Genomic DNA, 19,550 nt, shown 5'->3' on the forward strand with positions numbered 1-19,550 from the left:
AAAAACTGTTAGGAGATCATATAATCCACAGCTGTGGATTGCTCTGAAAAGTGGGAGTGCCAGTACCAATGCATTGGTCTGCTCACCATCTGCAATTCCAAATGGGATGTAGTTGGAGGCTCATAGACCCACTAGTCCCAAGAGGCCTCACCCACCACTCCCAGGAAGGAAAGCTTCAGCTCTTTCTCCAGGATCTAGCAGTTTCTACGCCTGGATGAATCTCACCTGAAATAGGAGCTTGCTCTAACAGAGAAGACAGAGTTCTCACTCTCAGTGCACATTTTTCCTTTGCTTACAAGAAACACAAGTGCAGAGAAATACAGGTTCTCAAGCAGAAGGAAATTTTTGCATTTACTCTTTTCCTTCATACCTTCCATCCCTCACCCTGAACCTAAACTCAGCAGCAGCAAGAAGTTTCAGAAGACCTGCAAAACCTTCCCTACAGGAGAGGCCAGCATTTGGTCTTGTCTTCTGTCCAAATGGACAAAAGACGCTGGATCTGCCTGGCAAGGCTCACTGGCTGGGGACGGCCTTTCCCAGTGGGGGACAATGGTTATGAAACTTGCTCTCAGAGCTGTCCCTGTTTGCAGCCTCTTTGTTCAACTGTGCTGCTTGTTTCAGGGCTACAGAGTGGTTTGGAACCAGACATGGCTTAAAGGAACAGCAAACTGAGGTGTGAGTTTGGCCACACCAGCAGCTTTTAGGGAGCTCTGCAAACACCCCAGGGCAGGCTTTGCTTTTTCAGCGTGAAAAGGCATGCTTCAAAAAGCAGTCCTGCCAAGGAGTGGCCAGGAATGCCAGGACTGTCCCTATGTCCCTAAAAAGCCTTTTTCTTATCAAGGGTAGTGGCATGATCTGTCTGGACAGACCTGGTTGCACAATTGCTTAATGCCAGCAACAGATCATCATGTGGCTCAACTCAATGGACCCAACTCTGTCCCACAGCAGGGCTCTGCGGGCACAGCCAAGGACAGCACAGGAGTTAAATATCAGGGCTGCTGTCAGCTATATATACAGCCTCGCACTTTGTCCTGACTTACTAATACAGTCATGCTCCCCAGAGGCTCCTGTGTTATCTTCCAAGGGAAGGGGGTTGTAGCACTCATTCATTTCTTTCAGATGATGATATATATAAAAGGTTTTTGAGAACCAAAAAACAATTTTGGCCAATTAAATAGTCCATATTTCCATGATGACAGATCCCAGATGTGAATCACAAAATACCACTGGTGACATGTGTCCTTTTTTTTTTTTTTAAATCTACGGAGCATTTGTTTGATTGTGGAAAGCAACAATACTGCAATATCTTAGAGTGGGATACTCTCCTCAGAAATGATGACATGGGCACCATGTGCTACCTTATGAAGTAAATTAGCACATGTGCTTCTGTCCAGCTGAAGAACCCACATATCTGTTTTCAGAGCTGGTATCCTACAGAGGCAGATGCATGTAGCCAAGGGGATTTGACTCATCCATTGATTCACCAATAATTTGTAACAGGGCAAACTTACCATGAGTAGGGTTCAACTTCTGTATTTCAGGGGGCCTGTTAGGAAATGGAGCTGCCCTTAGGTCAAATCCGGGGGCAGGCAGGTTCCTTGAAGGTTTGAGGAAGGCACTTTCCCGTTACTGCCTTACACCAAGGGCAACACCATGTTTTCTACAGAGGTTATAATTGGCTCTGTGCTACACAGTGACTCTTTTCTCAGCCCATAGTGCACTCATGAGCAGGTTCTCACGTCAAACTCACTGCATTTTAAAAGTCAACATACAAATATTTTATAGAAAAGCATCAAGATTAGTAGGGTGAGGCCATGCATTATATTAGATCAACTTAAATGCTTGGAAAAAGAAGCTTCAGACAAACAGTCCCTTCATCCGGGCCCAAAAAGAAGCAATAAGCTTCTTTTAGCAATAAGCTAAATACAGATTAGAAACAACTGCTCTTACTTTAACCTAATAATGTTAATTAGACAACTTAAGAGAAGAAGGTTATGGAAGATTTATAAGCAACTCATTGCTGGTTTTGTGTTCCATACAACTATTGTTTCTCTTAAAAGAACTTTAAAGAAAACCATGTATTTCATTAAGACTACTGCTTTCCTATGAAAACTTTTTTCAAAAATGCTGTGTAGCATTATTACTGCTGCATAATATGAAATGTTAAAATGCAAATGAGTATAATGTTCATTGCCTAGTAAACTAATTCATTCCACAACACACATGCACCATAAATCCAGAAATAGAGGTCAACCCTCTGAAAAAGAAAAATCGGGACAGAGAAAACTGCCTGGGTATGTGAACCAAATGCAGAAGCAATTGAATATTCTGCTTATTATTTGGTTTAACATTTGTTCCTGAGTAAGGGAAGTACTACTGCTTTGCAAAACATTGTAATATTGGTGGACCTTCAAGGTCCTGGGCTTTGTAAATCTAACTTTTAAATGAGAAAAATCTGCACATGAAATAAAGCAATGCATTTAACATTTAGCTTTCTTTCAGCATTTTCTGTAAGTTGCACAGTCTTCACACATTAAATCTAGTGCTAACTCTACAGTCTTAGGGAACAGAGACTGAGTATTTAAGGTCAGAAAAAAGCTTGAATGGTTTTACTGGGTCTTTGAGAAAACATCATATGAACTGCATGAATCAGCTTATGAAGAATGGAAATGTCAAGCCATAAAGGGCAGCATTTGGAGTCAGTATTTCTCCTTCCCTGAGGAATCAGCAGCTTTTCCTGAGCAATACATCCAACCACACACACATACCTCTATTTGCACAGCTATGTTGATTTCTGAGAGCAGGGTGGGCAGAGTCCAGGCAGAGCAGAGGTGCCTCAGGACGGGCGCTGTGCTGGCACCCAACAGCAGCACTTGCCCCACAGCATTTATGACCTCAGTAAATGAGACCTTAATTTTGCAGATGGAGAACTGAAGTACATGTGACTCAGTGACTTCCTGGAATAGGCTGAGGCAGCTCGCAAAGGACGCAACTCAAGAGCTGCCAAGTAAAGAGTTTAGGGCTTGGGACAGGGCAGCCTGTGCCCTCAGAAGCAGATCCCCTGGTAAAACTTCATACCTCCTTCCAGAGAGTTCTGTATTTGACCCAGAAGAGCTTTTGTTTGGTAAAGCCCAAATTACAAGGTCCCTGGAGCAGCAGATAGAGCACAGAAGGCCAGGATGCCCACAGACCTGTTGACAGCATGTGCAGGGGCTGTGCTGGTGCTGCCACCAGCAGCTGTGCAGAGCAGGCAAAGGAAAACCTGTTGTCTCTCATCCGTTCCTTCTCTTGCAAGTTTTACAGTCTCTTTATGGCTAGTAGCAGGCAGCAGGAATTACAACAAATGGCCACAGTCTTGCCCGTTTTGGTACATCAAAAAAAAGCTTCTCTTCTCAATGCACAGACTTGTCAGAGACAAGAAAATTATCCAAAGCCCCCAAAAGGCATGAATTCAAGGTGAACTCATTAAAATCCACATATCCCCTGTGTGGACAGCCTTGCTCAGAATTACAGTGGTGTTACTTTGGTTAATGTAAGTTCATTTTTGAAGTGAATTAAACTAAACCAACTTAAGAACATTTTAATTAGTGCTGAGCTCTGCAGAGGGAAACGGAATACTTCCTTTTGTAGAATATACTTTTCTTTGAAACTTAAAGGAAGACCGGACTGTCTGTAGTGAGCTCTTTAGCTAGAACCCTGTACTACTAATATTTGTCAGTAAAAAAAATGGGCTTCACAAAGCTTTTTTAATCACAAAGTTTTCTAACATGTTTTGAGTGAAATACTCATTCTGGATAAACTAGAATGAACCAGCATGTAGAGAACCAAGCACATTACACAGCACAGACAGCATCTTCTGTTTATGCAGAATAAAGTCAGAATTGTAAAGACGGAAAAATTAATTTTGATTGCATTGTAATTCAGCTTTTGTGTAGAATTAAAAAATATTCAGATGTATTTCAGTCTCAGATTTTATTTCTTTTCTTCTCCTCGACAAAATCAAGTGACAACATCTGGCTCAGAGTATGTGTGTTATTATTATTTTTTTCTCTCTAAGTAAAATATATTGTTCACAGGGGGATCAGAGATTTAGATTTTTGCTCAATCGTTTTTGGGCAGCTCTGCCTTTTACCAAAGTTTGTTGGCTAGCTCTCCTTACAAGTCATCATTACAGGAAGCTAAGTAAAAAAACAGGGGAGAAATATACTTTGCTTAAAATCTCTGGAACAAAAGTGCCTGATCCAGCAACTTATCACCAAGGCAGAGATCCTGTGCTGCCAACTCCTGTTCCACTCAAACACAGGCAGCAGGTGAGCCATGTGCATGCCTCAAGCTGCAGAGCTGGAGTGGGCATTCACAGCAAGTCAAGCAAAAACATGGGCATTTCCAGAGAAAGTTCATCAGGAATCAATTCAACTGCTGAAAAACTCACAATGTTTACAAGGAAAGCAAAGATAGTTAAACCTGTGTCTGTTGCAGTGTCAAGCTACTCAAGTGTGTTCTTTTAAATGTCAGTCAGAGTCCAGTGCCATATATAATGTACTCACAGTTAGAAAATTCAGGGCTAGCTGCCTTTTGTTCACCGGTATCTCAGCTGGCTGGGATAACACCACAGAGACAGGTAACATCCCAAACCTCAGTAGTGAATTCAGTACCAGCAAGGGTAACATCCTGTGTCTCGGCAAGACTGCACACACATCACATGAGGAGCCTCCACAGGCAGCTGCCCAGGAGCCTGTCTGGCTCACACAAATGGTGAAGGCAAACACCACCTTTCTGTGGGCACCCATGGCTCAAAGCCAGCTCAGACCAGAAGTGTTACTGTAATTATCCTCTCACAGTTGGCATACAGTGATAAATTAGTTGATGGCAGCAGCAGACAATTTCTAATGAGTGACTTTTCATACCAGAAAATCACTGTCATTGCCAGTGATTGTTAGCTTTGTTGAGACTTAGCAGAAAAGCCATGAGGAGGATGGGGCATTGCAGCTGCCTGCTCTATCTTCTCCGTGCACGAATACAGGAGCTGGGAGAAAAATGCGGCACCCTTCAAATGCTCACCCTCCTAAAATGAAAACCCACTGGAAGCCACTGCAGATGCTAAATGCTCTGTGAGGGTGGTGGCTTTCAATGGGAAACGTCCCCTGGAGAAACTTGCACAGCAGCTGCCTTCATGGGAATGGTAGCCCAGATCATGGCTACCTCCCCAGCCAGCCAGTGCAGCTGCCACTACCTGGAAAAACAGGGTAGGCTTCACATTCACAAGTTTCACGCTGCTCTGGTAATAGTGCAGCAGGAGCAATTACTGCTGGTTTTCTCTACTGTCTCCCTGGCTTAAACACTATCAGGGTCCTCTGCCCTGGGAGGGAGCCCTGGGCTGTGCTGCTGTCAAGGAAGCTAACTCTGGAATATGGGTCTTGGTCTCATATTTCATAATATACACATTTCACACGAGGCAAAGCACCTACCTGGCAAATCATTGGACAGTGCAGACAGACAGTATTTCAATCAATCAAAAAATACGGGTCTATTGTTAATTGGATATCTCAAGTATGAAACCACATTGAGAAATAAAAAACCCCCACAAATCAGTTTGTCTGTGAGGTCAAATGGCCCAAGATGCTGCTTCAGGAACAGTGGTATGTGCAATACATAACTTCTAAAGATTTTTTTTTTTCCTTCCCCAGAAAACCATCTGGTTAACACTTACCCCACCAAATCCTCTGAAGCGCTGCAGGACATCATTGTTGATGAAGCAGGATTGTGCAGGATCATGGAGGGCTTGGTCCAAGAGGTGGTCAATGAAGTAGATGCCTGGCTCGATGGTCAGCACCATGCCTTGCTCCAGGCTGCGGGCAGTGCGCAGGCTCCTGAGCCCTGGCAGATCAATGCGTTCCACTCCCTGCGGAGGAAACGGTACTTCTGACAGACAGAAGAACACTCTGTGGTCACCCTTCATCAAGACCCTCCATACTGAGTGCTCCATGAGAGATGCAAAAAATAATGGAGAAGGAGTGAAACTGTGCCATTATACAGTTTTATTGATACAATTATCCCTCTCTTATCTATTCCTCATTTAGCTTTCATAAAAGTGATGACCAGCTTTCAACTCAACACCCAAAATGGTTTTTACACTGGCTTTGGCTATTCTTGGTACTGCCACTTGCTACCTTGGGAGAAGTACTGCACTGCGGAGAGAATGTATTAACTTGCACTGTTTCTTTCCATTCTCTCCCTTGCCAAGTACAGGATTTTAAGCAACACACAAATCTTGAAATGCCCCCTCCACATCATGGCTGAAATAGCTGAACTATGGAGCAGAGAACAATTTCTCCAGGGATATGCAAATACTTAGTCTCACTGAATGTTATTAAAATTACCCATTTATGATCTTGATTCAGAAGCAATGAGTCTACACATGACCTCATAAAAGAAGCCCATTTAAAACTAAACTTTTGTCAGATTCAGACTTTCAGGCAACATGGTGCTGACTGATATTATTAAAAACTAAGTCCAAACAAGTCCTGACTAGCAAAACATTCTCTTCTTCCCAAAAGCTGGTAAAGTCAAATGATATATGAGAACGTGCTCAGTCAAGGAATTAGAAACACTGCAAAGACTAGTTCAGGATATTAATTTTCTTCCCCCAAATGTGCCAGGTATTGCAACATCCGAATAAATATATCTCAATCCCATTAGCTTTTTTAATATTCTTTGCAACTGCAGCAAAAATTCATCAACAAAATATGGTGATGACCAGCAAACAGCTCACAGGCCCACCAGCTTGCATACATGCGCACACTCTGCTCAGGAAAATTTTTCCACTTCAGCCAGTAAGCCAGAGGTTAACAGGTCTGCAAGACCAAGAGGCTATGCATCTGGTAGCATTTCCAAATGTTGCTTCTGGCCAAAGTCACAGTAATTTTCCTGTACAGCAGAAGGGGTGACTCCTTCCAGGATTACTAGCAGTGTGGCTGGTATCACGAAGATGAAACAACCCTGCCCTCCAGGACATGCACCCTGCCCAGGGTTACCCTGGCTGCACCTCCCATCCTGGCTGCACTCTGCCCCTTCTGCCACACCAATGCAGGAGCATCCCCTGCTGATTAACCATACTTTCACTGAATCATTTACTCTTCAAGGTGTATGTTTCCCTACAGTACTATTCACTCTGGAGCTCCACTTCCAGTTCAGGGAAAGCCTGTTTCACAGAAATCCTGCTTGCAACAGCCACTCAGAAGGGTGTGTGTTCTCACTGGTCACCCAAGCAATACCCAAGGGCTGCTTTTTTCCCTTAGCAGAGCTTCTGTTCAAATGAAACGCATTTTACAACAGCCTTTTCCAGAGCTCAACAGCCTGGACATGCAGGTAAGTCTTCCCATTTTTCAGAGACACGGAGTATTTGCTTGTTCTCACAAGCCAGCAAGTGTCCCCTGACCATTTTCATTGTGTATTGGATACATTTTCATTCATGTTTGATCTGAATTTTGCAGAGCATTATATTACAGTAAAATAAGAAAGCACAATTTTGTTTTTCTGAGGCTAGGAAACAAGAACACTCTGATACTAAGCAAGGCTCTTTGCATTTATATTCTTATCAAACCCCAAAGAGAATCAATATGTTTCTGAACTTGAAACAATAACTGCACTGAAATTGAGCCATTCTTCTTTCTGCTGATGCCCCATGGGTTTTGGCATCTCACACATTCATTGTAATGTGTAAAGGAAACAAGGGCATCCAATCTTGTGGATTAATCTCTCCGTGAGCAGTAAACAATTACATTGGTGTCTGGACCTTTTGGTGTGTTGCCAACTATCTATCGGCTGTTTTACAACAAACAACCCATATTTGGCCTTTTAAGTACACAGCTCTTCAATTCTACTTGTAAATGCCTTTTCTGGGTGAGTCAATCCAAGACAGATGCTAGAAAGATGCTAGAAAGATGAATGTGTAGTGAGGAAAACAATGGCAAACATCCTCCGAAGGCAGCCCTGGCACGGTGTCTGCATTTTCTAGCCTTCTCTTAAAACAAATGAGATTTACCTCCAGGTGTGACAATCAAGTCTTGATGCTCACTTCAGGTACCTCTGTACAGCCATTAAAGCAATGTGTAGACTGACTCTGCTTTTAGTACTTCCTCCAAGAAGCTAATAACACAATTACAACCCAGGAGCAAGACCTGGGGACTCATGTTTGGAAATTTTTTTCAGCAGCCCAGGCTCTCCAGCCTGACAGCAGGGCAGCCACCTGAGGACTGGAACACTTTCGCTCCCCCAAAAATAGAATTTTAACTTCTTCTGAAGGAATTTTCTTCTCTAGAACTCTGTTTGATATTCTCCTTATCCTATTTCAGCTCTAGATTATGTCGGTTCTTGATTTCATCTCCAGATCTTTGGATTTTCCAGCCTCTGAAGCCTTTATATTTCTTCCATTAAAGCATCTCTAGTGGGCCTCCAGAGAATGGGCAATACTGCTCAGCTTTTCAAAGACTGCAAGCAGGACACCAGTGTGGGGATTTGCAGCAAGGAAGCACTATGCTCCCTTGTAATGGAGGCTAGTGAGATTTTCCTCAAGAGCTGAGCAAACTGGATGAAGACAGATTCAGACTATTGAGTGTACATGGCCACACACACCTAAGTGGAGGACAGCCCCAGTCCAACTTGCTGCAAGGCTGAAGGACAACAAGAACTGGGACAAGGAACAAGCAGAGTGGGGAAACGGAAAGGTGATCAAGTAGGGGAAACGACAAAACTCCTTGAGAACAGCACTGGATGAAAACGTACATCAAATGATGGCTTCTGCAGCCCAAATCACATCAGATCTCTAGGCATCACCTTAGTAGCCAACATGGCCATCAGGTCCAGAAGCTGAGAGCTCTCAGTATGCCTCAGTTGCTTATGAAAGGTAGAACAAACTGAGCCTTTTTTTTTGGTGACTGAAACACTACCACCCACAAACAGAAGGTGATAGCTCTGAAACAAGGCTATGGACATTCTCCACCAATTCAAACCCTGCTAAGAACAAAGCCTTACAATGTAACTCAGCAGTATGATTCTTCTGGCATTAATGTATTTTCTTTTTTGTGATGAAGAAACTTCCCTCTATTTTGCAGCTAAACAACTAACACCTTGTTATCAACAATAACCATGATGATGTTTTGTAGTTAGATGAAATGAAGAGTAAAAAAATTGAACACTGGCACAGCAGCTGTGTGGATATCTGTTTCTATTACTGTTATATCCTGGAGGCTTGGCCATGGAGCAGGACCTTGCTGCACTCAGTGCTGTACAACTCCAAAGCACAAGCTGGTGATTTGTCTTAAAAAAAGTGTAGAGAATAATTTAGTAAATACTAACACCCAGGCATCTAAAAAAGAGTCCCAGTGATATTCTGAGCAAATTAATTTTTGCAGAACTGATTGTTTTTGTGTATATTGCAGCAACAGACTACATCCAAAATTGTTTTCTAAGCCTGATCTTATTTGGAGGTTCTGCTCACATTTTAAAATTGAGACACTCCCCCCACAGTAAGCACAGATGTATGACACTGTCATTTGTGACTGTACTCCTGCCAAGAACACCAGATTCCAATTAATGGTTCATGTAAGGTAACAAAATCCAGCATGTCTAGGCAATAAGGACTGTCAAGGGAACAGGAGAATTATTATGTAAACTGATTTCGTTACTGTGAAAGCAAAATAAAAGTTCAAATTAAGTTAAGTGTGCAGTAGTATAAAATATAGATCTATTTTTGGAATAAGTGGGGAATCAGGAAGGATGCAAATATGCCCATCTCCCAGAAAAGTGGTTGTGGAAGACTAGAAGATGCAATATCCCCAGAATACATCAGTCTGAAGATGAATTACTGCCAGTTCCTAAGCAATTGAATGGTTAATGGGGGTATATGTTGCTTTTTCCACAGAAGAACTGAAATAATGTATCATGCTGAATCTTGTCCGAGAGACACCAGCTACCAAGCAAAGCAATCAGAAGGAGAAATAGCTCCAGCCCACTTGGCTGAGTCTGATCTTGGGTCTGTCTTTGGATCAGAACAGAAGAAAACCACAGGTGATGTCTCTGTGCTTGCTGGTCATTGCCCATGGAGCCATTACCCTAGCTGGGGATGCACAAGCACAGAGATGCAAGAACACCCTCCCTCCTAAACCAGGGGCTGCAATGCTTAGTTGGCATTACCCAGAAGTTTCCTGAAGCCGGCAATGGCAGCAAAACACAGCCACAGCAGAGATCACCAAAGCTCATAAAGGCAAATACTGAACTGCAGCAAAACACTCATATAGTGACACAAACTGTATGATACTTTTTTTCCAGCTAAATCATCACAGAACTTTTTAGAGCCTGACAAATAAGACTGTCCCAGTTGGATGACATCCAGCACAGCAAAGTCCTAACCATTTTACCAAGGTAAGTGCAATCAAGTATTTAAATTAGTTAGTATACTAACATTTTATCGAGATTATATGAAATCAATACTGAAGTGAAATCTCATCTCTTTCACTCTTCCCTAATATCCCACTGTGTATACCCAACTTCTAATTAGCTCATTTATTGTAAAAAGAAGAGAGTCCTATGCAGCTAATAAAATAAATGTCTGGAATTCCATTTCACTTGTCTCCTAGTCCCTTTCCTCTAAACCCTTGTTTCTCTTTCTGAGTGCTACTAATGAACATCAGTTTATTCAATCTATCCCACTTCTTCCCTGCAGCCTGAGCTGTCTATAGTCATCTGAAGGAACTACCTTTCAAATCAGCAGCAGGTTACAGGAGAATATGCCCCAAGCATCACATACCACTTGTGGCATTTGCAAGTCAAAGCTTCCACTTTTGCAGGAGAATCTAATTACTAGCTGGAGCTTTTGGGACACAGCTCAAAGTTAATATTGGTGGAATGGAGGGCACACAATGTTTAACAGGCTATTTTTATTTGAGACATCTGTCTTCTCCTAGGTATTAACTGTGGTACCGGGTTTAAGCTGCCGAGTAACTTTCCTGTTATTGCAGAGAATGATGAAGAGTCTCCTGCTCCTTACAGGAGCCACTGCTGCCTGCTTAGGGTCAGAGAGAACCAAGTTTCAATCCATTGCTACAGTGTGCTTATGAGCATAATTTCCTAAGTCATTTTTGCTTCCTGATCTTCAGATGTCACCAAGCTCTGTTGCTATCATAATGGAATATACATACAGATTGTTGTTTTTTTTTCCTTAATATAATCAAGAGGAAAAAAAAAGAAATAGCACATAGTAAAAACCACCAAATTGACAACTACAATATAATCCTAAAAGAGGAGAATATTTAGATAGAGAAGACATGAGATAAAAAATTGCCAGAGCTACCGGGAGCAGTGTTTTGAAATGAGACCTGTAGTGAAATGAGGCAGCCAGGTGCCGCTAATTCCCAGGGAGTGGCATGAGCTTGTGTCAAGCCCACCTGTGCCTAATTAGGGTTGGCCCCCTAATCCTGCTCACGTGCAGTAGGGGCCCACCCTAATTAGGCACAGGTGGGCTTGACACAAACTCATGCCACTCCCTGGGAATTAGTGCCACCTGGTTGCCTCATTTCACTACAGAGACCAATGATGCATTGTTTAAAATCCAATGCACAGGTTTTCTTCTGACACACAGAACGCATCCACAGACAATGGCCTTAAATGCAAAGACTTTTTGTTTTTTGATACTAATATTAGTGGAAATTGCACCGTGAAACCCCTAAACCATACTTGTTCATACTTTTCACACCTTACTTTTAATTGAAAATTGTAATTGAAAGCAGAAATCCACAATTTTGGTTTTTCTCCTGTGCCTAGAATGGATGTTTCAAAACCACACAGGCTGTTAGCCTCTGCTAAAATTTCAGGAAGATTTGGACGATAAATATTCAGATAAAATTCCCTTGGCACACAAAGTTTTTTGCAACAAACTTCAACAAGTAAAACAATCATAAGCAAGTAGCTCTTTCAAAGAAATTAACCAGAACTAATGAATGCCAAACCAATCAACAAAAAAACCCTTTAGTGTGTAACTCTCAGAGAAGGGAAACCCCGTGATAGGACAGGGCGTGGTCTGAACACAGCACTGAATTGATACAGCACCTGAGGATTCCCTCCTCTTCTGCCTCTGTTTAAGTCCTAAGCCCCCACAAACACCCAAACTTCAGCATCTGTCCTCAGAGGGAAAAGCTGCTGCGAATTAATTACAACGTTTCTGAGCCCACATAAGATCTATCAACTGAACTCTGGGGAGGGCTGAAATCCCACTGAAGAATCTTATGCTGCAGGAAACTCTCCTGCTTGGTGTTTGACCCAAAAGGTAACAATAGGCACCATGGATTTCATGGAAACCCATGCTCTGTGGGGAAATGCTGTAGAATTGAAAATCTTCACCAATTTGTTTCTTTCCTGTACTCTGCCTGCTTAGCAGCTCACACAACCATACAGCTGTGCTACACAGGAATTCAAAGAATCAAACAAAGTGATTCAAGGGGAACATATGCAGTAGAAGCAGCAGGGTTTTTTCTATTTGTTTTTCAGAGTGCACAATCATTTACAAGAACAAAACCTACAGCTAAAACCAGAGGCCCTTTTACTGTTTGCTCATACAAGTGCCTACCATACAGGTTGCTTCATGTTTGCAGGGCCTGGGTATGCACAGCTAGAGCAAAGCTTTGCAAGGTTATGACCAAGTTGAAGCAACCTGCATCACTGGGGCTCCATGTAACAGCTTTAGGCTTCCTGGTAAATTCACCTCATCCTCTCCTTCTTAAAGGAAAAAACATTAATGCGTCATTTGCAATGCTAATCACAAAAAATATGAAATTTTCTGCTTTGGCATGAAGTAGGATACGTAAGGAAAAAAAATTTTGCAAGAACAATAAAGGGAACAAGATCATTCCTGTATTCTCTAGTAGGTTTGGTGACCTAAAACCCCAAACAGTCATCTAGGATCTGGGAGCAAGATTTCTGTTAGAGTAAGATGCAGCTCATACACCCCTTTGAGCAGCAGAGATGTTCCCCAAGCCTGCACTGTAATGGAAGGACACGGATAACTCCAGGATCAAAAATACTTCTAACCTTAATTTGTTGATGCAGAATAGCAATGATAGGATCAGCTTTTTGTAAGAATAGAGAATTGAATCACAACTTTAAGCTAAGGTAAATCTTATAATTTTAAAAGTCAAAACAAAATGAAACTCTTAATTCACAAGTTGTTGAAATCACAGTAGTTATTAACCTAACTTAAATTAAGTGGCTTATTATTACAGAAAGTCATAAAATGTACTTAGCATTCTTCTGAGCCTTACAGTCAATTAATATAACATGAAATTGAATCAACTCAAGCACCTAGAGACACAGAACCTAGATTTAAATGAAAACTTCAGCTCCATCTACCTCAGGGTCTGGAAATTTGGGATCACCTACCACATTTTCTCCATTGCAACAGGCACAAACCCTAATTTATATCCCATATCGAACTTACCCAGAAACAAATGAAAGAGTGTGGGAAAACCATCTCCATGATTAAATTTTACAGCTGAAGCTAAGCCCAGTGGAGTTTTCACCCTTTGAAGCTAGCTCTGTCTGACTAAGGGCCAGATTTTCTGAAGTGATTAGTACCACTGGGGCTGAATTTTCAGAACTGCTCAAGTTGTAGTTAGACCCTTAAAAAAGCAGATAGATTTTTCAAAGACATGTTCAACGCTCAGTTTCCCCATGAGGAACACTACAGCACACTGCAGGAGACCCGAATCCCAAAAGAGCTCCTGCCTGCTGAGTACTTCTGAAAATCAGGACATTTACTTCTGTGCTTCAATGGGAAATACTGGTAGTTGCAGTCTCTTAAAAATCTCACCCTAAACATAGTTGCTAAGCCACATTTATTGATGGCCAAACCAAACCATTCTTTATCATGGCAAAAAATAAGGAAGGGAGAAGTTATATTTTTCTAATATTCTGAATATTTCCTGCAGAAAATGTGTGAGGTTTTTTCAATGTTTGTCAAAGAGGAAGAAAGTGCTTGTTCAATGCTGCATGTGAAAGCAGCTTACTGGAAAAGATGAAAACTTATTATTGCCAATTTTGAAAAAAGAAATCTTTGGCTACTAATGAATAACTAATCTAAGCTAACAATGTCTGGAAATAGTTTTTTTGGAACACACAAAACTTTGTGACGGATAAAAATTAGGAAATTAAAGCTTATTGTATTATTCCAAATGTAACTGTTTACACTTGAGGAAAAATAATGGAATAATATCCACTTGGAAAGTTTTTATTTTTTAAAAATCCTTTGTAATACTCCCAGAAATTCTCTCGGCCAAAAGCAAATAACTTGCTTCTTAACCAGCTAGAAAAAAAGAACATGATACTACAGGCATGGGCTCAGTGTACAACAAACACAAAAATGGTTTCATGAAATTCCTTGTGAAAATCTCACTAGCTGGTAAACATTAAAATGCACAATAAGGCATAGATAGAAAGCCTTTTCCCTTTTAATACAGACACATGTCACATTCACATGAGAGGTACCCAATTGCTCACATTTAGATTTATCTTGGAAAAACCACGTCCCCATAAGACTTCCAGTGCTTCCAGGCCCTGCAGCCCTGAGGTTCTCTCCCCCTTGGCAGGGACTGTGCCTCCAGGTAGAGCTTCAGACCCAGAGAAGCCTAATGAAGTTCACACCATCAACAGGCTTTTTATTGTGGGTTTTCCACTATCAGGTGCTCTGACACCTCAGAGGTTTGACCTTAGTCAAACAACCCAATTTAAAGAGCCTCATGCTTCGGTTCAGAGAGCACCCACGGGTCTGACAGAGCTGGAATTACTGCTGCAGAGAGTTTCAAGGGGCTGCTCTTCTGCAGAACCACAGATCCATTCTTGTTCAAACTAAGCTGGTGACACACATAGAACTTTGTGCACATTTACATGCAAATACTGGATTTTAGCTATTTGTGAGCTTACATACATGCTTCCCTGCCCACACTCAGGGATTTGTTATTTAGGATTGGATTTTGAAAGCAGATTAGCCACACACACATTCTTAACATAAGTGTGCAATTGCATGTCTACAAAAGAATTATTTTAGTATTTGCAGGTACGAAATTCTCTGTCTGCACAGAGCTCTGGTATTTTTACATACATTAAGTACGAAAGTGGAAAGCTTAACTCACTTGACAATACAATCCCTACATGCATTTTTATCTGTACCACTCAAAACTGTGGAAAGACCAGTGTGCTTGCAAAAAAATGATGCTTAAATTAAATAATGCACCAGATAACTAATGGTTATGAATCTGATCATATGTAAATAAAATCTAGTTCTAAAACCTGAGTCTGTAGCTCATATGCCACAGTGCTGAAAGCTGCTGAGAGATGCAAGGTATATGGAGTCTGTTGTTTTATGTTACCCCAAAATCAGTTCTAAAAATCTCTCTTTTGAAATTAAGGTACTTACTTTATACTTCAAAGCAAACAGTTTCTAAGTAAACAAAAAAGCATGGTATTTTTCACTCCTCACTTGTTCCTAGAATTTAGTTATCTTTTTACCTTAGCAAGTCTTGAACAAGTTTATGTAAGTCCACCAAATTCAGAAAGATTATTCATAACACAAACAAAACAATTTAAGCAAAAGCATGAAACATTGGGGTCCTAGATCTTTAAGTCCACAAACTCTCCATCCTTACTGCATTAGCTTGTGAAGAAACCTTAAAATGAGAACAGGGTTGCTTTTGATTTTTGTTTCATTTTAATTACATATCAGTTTAACAGCTGATGCCAATAGTTTGTCATCACAGTACTGTGTCTCAACAATAATTATATTGTGGACATTATGAGCACCCTCAAATATTATATACCGTTTCTCCCCTACCTGCAAAAATGAACCCTGAAACAGCCACTGTTACAAACCCTGTTCACCCAGCATGACCAAGCACCAAAGTATGCTGAAGCCTTAACTAAAAAGTTCTTAGTTTCTTTTTCAGGCTGTGGTACAAGAACATCTTCAATAAGACAGAAGGCAGTATCCATTTCAATACTGTATTGTTGAAAGCCTTTTAACAGTTAGGCTCAAATAGCCAAAACGCACCACATAAAAAAATCCTTCTGAAATCTTTCTGAAGCTGCTGTAAACTTCCTTTCTTTATTCAAACCCTAAATTCAATTCCCCCTTAGTATGTGGGAGATGTCCCTGCCCATGCAAGGAGGTTGGAACTAGATAATCTTTAAGGTCCCTTCCAACACAAACCAATCTAGGATTCCATGGTCATTGCAAACATCTTCCCATTCATTAGTTGCAGAATTTTACCCATTCTGCTTCCAGATCACATTCATGAACTATCATATTGACACTTGAGATCAAAGTTCAAGACAGGAATATATTCAAGTCAGCTTGTTTCCATATGACACAGCCATGGGTCCAGAGCATAAGGTGGCATTGTGTGATAGGAGTGATACATGCTGCAGTAGTGACTCATGGAGGAACAGTGTATGCAGACACTGAATGCCTGAAGGGCAGCACCAGTTGACTTCTCCCCGTTAGCAATTTCTGTTCTAATAACAAATAGATTCCCTTAAAGTAAACTGCATAAAATATCACATCCAATAAAAAGACACATTTAGATGCACATCTGCCTCACCTCTGAGCTAATCATGTATAAATGCTGATGGAACTGAGTGGGGTTAATCTGCAAGGCAGGCAAGGATGGACTAACACTAACCTCTGGGTAGCCTCCAACATCATGCACATCAATTCCAAGTAGATGTCCAAGTCCGTGTGGCATGAATATTGCACCCAGATGAACCTTCACCATGTCGTCTACATTGCCTTTCAGAATTCCAATTTTAGTCAACTCCTCCAGATGGACTCTGTCAGCCAGACGGTGCATATCAGGCCAGGCGACCCCTTGGAGAGCAGAAACAAGCAGCTGAGTTAACTATTTCTAAAAGTTTTTAAAGATTACTTTTAAAAAGCAGTTGTAATACATGTGTCCTTTCTTCGTTTAAAAAAAACAAAGGTGGGAAGAGCAACTACATTATCACAAAAATACTTTAAACAACACAAAAGTATCTTAGCGTGCATGCAAAGCACAGAAATCTATGAACAAGGGCATCAGCAGGCACCTTAAAATCCAGATCCCCACAAAAAGAATCTTAAGACACTGTATTCAAGTATGTTTATACAAATGCAAATCTATCAGTGAGTTTTCTAAAATAATCTCAACTGAAAAATGTGGCTATTTAAAATGCAGAGTGTGAAATATTACTTTCCTACCATTTTCAATGCTGATTATACCCATTTAAAGCACATGAGATGGACAGTACTTTTTTACGTACATAGAAGATTTAAAGCCCACATCTTTCTGGCAAAGACACTCTCCAGAAATTAATGATTCCCTTGTGTTAATGGGCTGTGTAAAACACAAGTCCTCTAATACACGTACTGAAACAGCATTACAAAATACTGTTGGCTGACTAAAGACAGAGTGCCAGGATACATTAGATTTCTATTATTTTGGTATAGGATACAATTTTGTTTGACAAACTGCTGGGGGGCGGAGGGAGGAAGAAAGCAGCTCTTTTGTTAGTAACACAGTACTGTCTTAATTAGTTCTCCATGGCTTTGAGTCATCATCAACAGAGTGGCTGCAGAGTCAAGACAACTAGGGCTAAGGTACAGCAGAAGAATATTTTCCTTGTTCAATTTTGGCATGATTAAACAAATAAAAACCAAGCAATTTTTAAGGCCAAACCCCCATCAAGTTCCATTTGCTTTAATCCAGTTAAACACGCAGCTCTAGGGTCTTGTGAACATGAGTGTCATATCATAATTACATTAGCACTCTTTGATGAAAGTACTGAGGCTTCAAAGGCTGAAATATACTCATCCTGTGGGAGTGCTTTAACAAAATTCAGTTGTCTTATATGGCTCTGATGTAAAGGTCAGAAGTAAACTGAAGAGTAAGTGTCTGCTCTGTCTTGCACACCATCCCCACAGAAGCTGATGCACCTTTGCACTCCCATTAACATTATTGGGAATCAGCTCAGCATGTGTGTGAGTTAACAGGCAGCCTTCTTTTCCCCATCAGATTACCCTCAGGTCAAACTTTTTAGCCTGTTGCATGCATGCAGCTGAAGCATCATCTCTCTTGCCCAGACAAGACCACAAGACAGAGGTGTGCAGCACAATACTCCGGACAAACTCTCGGCTGCTCTTCACAAAAGCCAACAGTGCCCAAGTGAGTGATGCTCAGCCACAAAATGTGTGCAGTCTTCCTGTGTATAATGTGCTATTTTTGTGTTTTCCCTCCTTTAAAAAGGAATTTAGATTATTCTGTAAGTAAAAATTAACACTACTATAATCTACTGTTCAACTGCATTCAATACAACTATATTTTACATGAATTTATGGTTTTATCTTTTTTAACATAGATTATATTGCAGTTCTCACTTCTCTAGATTAATCTGTTTCACAGCCATCTCACAGTAGGTTCCAATCTATTGCATGATAAATTGAAATAATTGAAATCTATCACAAATTGAAATCTATATATTACAGATATCAAACTGGAAGTATTACTGAATCACAGCTGCTTTCCTGTTTATTTTGTAGTTGTGGGAATACAGAATTTCTGTGTGAAACTCCCAGTTCAGCTTTTGCACTTTGCAGTCAACTCTAACTGCTCTGTAAGTCTTTAATATTCTTTCTGGGGACACTAGATGTTCTTTTGTGATCCCTTCCATGACTTCTCAGCTAAATATTACTACAAGTCTTCTACTTTTACCCCCATGACTGCACAGCCACATGCAATGTCTGACCCTGGTCAATTATTTGAAGACTCATCCTCTCCTGATATAAACAAGGGCCAGGACTCCCTTTCTGTAAGACAAAGCACAACCATACCCCGGATGCTCTAAATCAGTTTAAGATGAGGTGCCTGAGAGAAGTGAAGATGAGGTGCCTGCTGTTGGCAGTGCAGCTTCCCTCTACAGCTGTGCTGATGCTATTCATCTTGATCCAAACCCACAGGCTCCACTTAAAGAGATACAGCAACCTTTATCAGACTAAAGAGGGGATGTATCCTATCTACTAGCAAGAGAATCAAAGATTAAACTAATCAGAAATAAACCCACCAAAACCACATATTCAATTGTCCGTAGAAGTTTAACACAGAAAATTAAATACTCTACTGCCCCAACTGAAAAGATTGCTGTGGTTGTAAATCCTGAGTATTTCTGGGCACTGAGCAAATACAATAGAGCCCCCTTTTCCCTTGCCTCTACATTTTCTTTTTTTCTCACTGAGAAAAAAGTATGGCTTTTTTCTTTGTCCCCCTCCAGCCCAGAGCCCTGCATTCTCCATCTAGTTTGGTTTTTATTCATCTTATCTATTTCATTAGAGACCAAGGACAAGCAAATGCTCCACTGTGAAACAAATAATGAGTCTGGATGGAAAATCTGCAGCTTTGGGCTCTCTCTTGGAACAAAGGCAATGCTTCAGACAGAGCCCAGCAGACAACTCTGGACCATCACCTAACCAGTGCCAT

At 41.0% G+C, this 19,550-nt stretch overlaps 1 protein-coding gene across 2 annotated transcripts in view; it reads right to left on the reverse strand.

The window, feature by feature from the left end:
• PEPD (peptidase D) overlaps nt 1–19,550 on the reverse strand; it is a 130,329-nt gene that overhangs the window by 6,556 nt on the left and 104,223 nt on the right. For both annotated transcript variants that reach the window (XM_030457527.1, XM_030457528.1), the window contains 2 exons: nt 16,725–16,909; nt 5,711–5,902 (listed from right to left, as the gene is read on the reverse strand). In XM_030457527.1, the coding sequence (XP_030313387.1) occupies nt 5,711–5,902; nt 16,725–16,909 (377 nt within the window). The remainder of the gene's footprint in view (nt 1–5,710; nt 5,903–16,724; nt 16,910–19,550) is intronic.

This window comes from Calypte anna, chromosome 11 (assembly GCF_003957555.1).
Source record: "Calypte anna isolate BGI_N300 chromosome 11, bCalAnn1_v1.p, whole genome shotgun sequence".
NCBI lineage: Eukaryota > Metazoa > Chordata > Aves > Apodiformes > Trochilidae > Calypte > Calypte anna.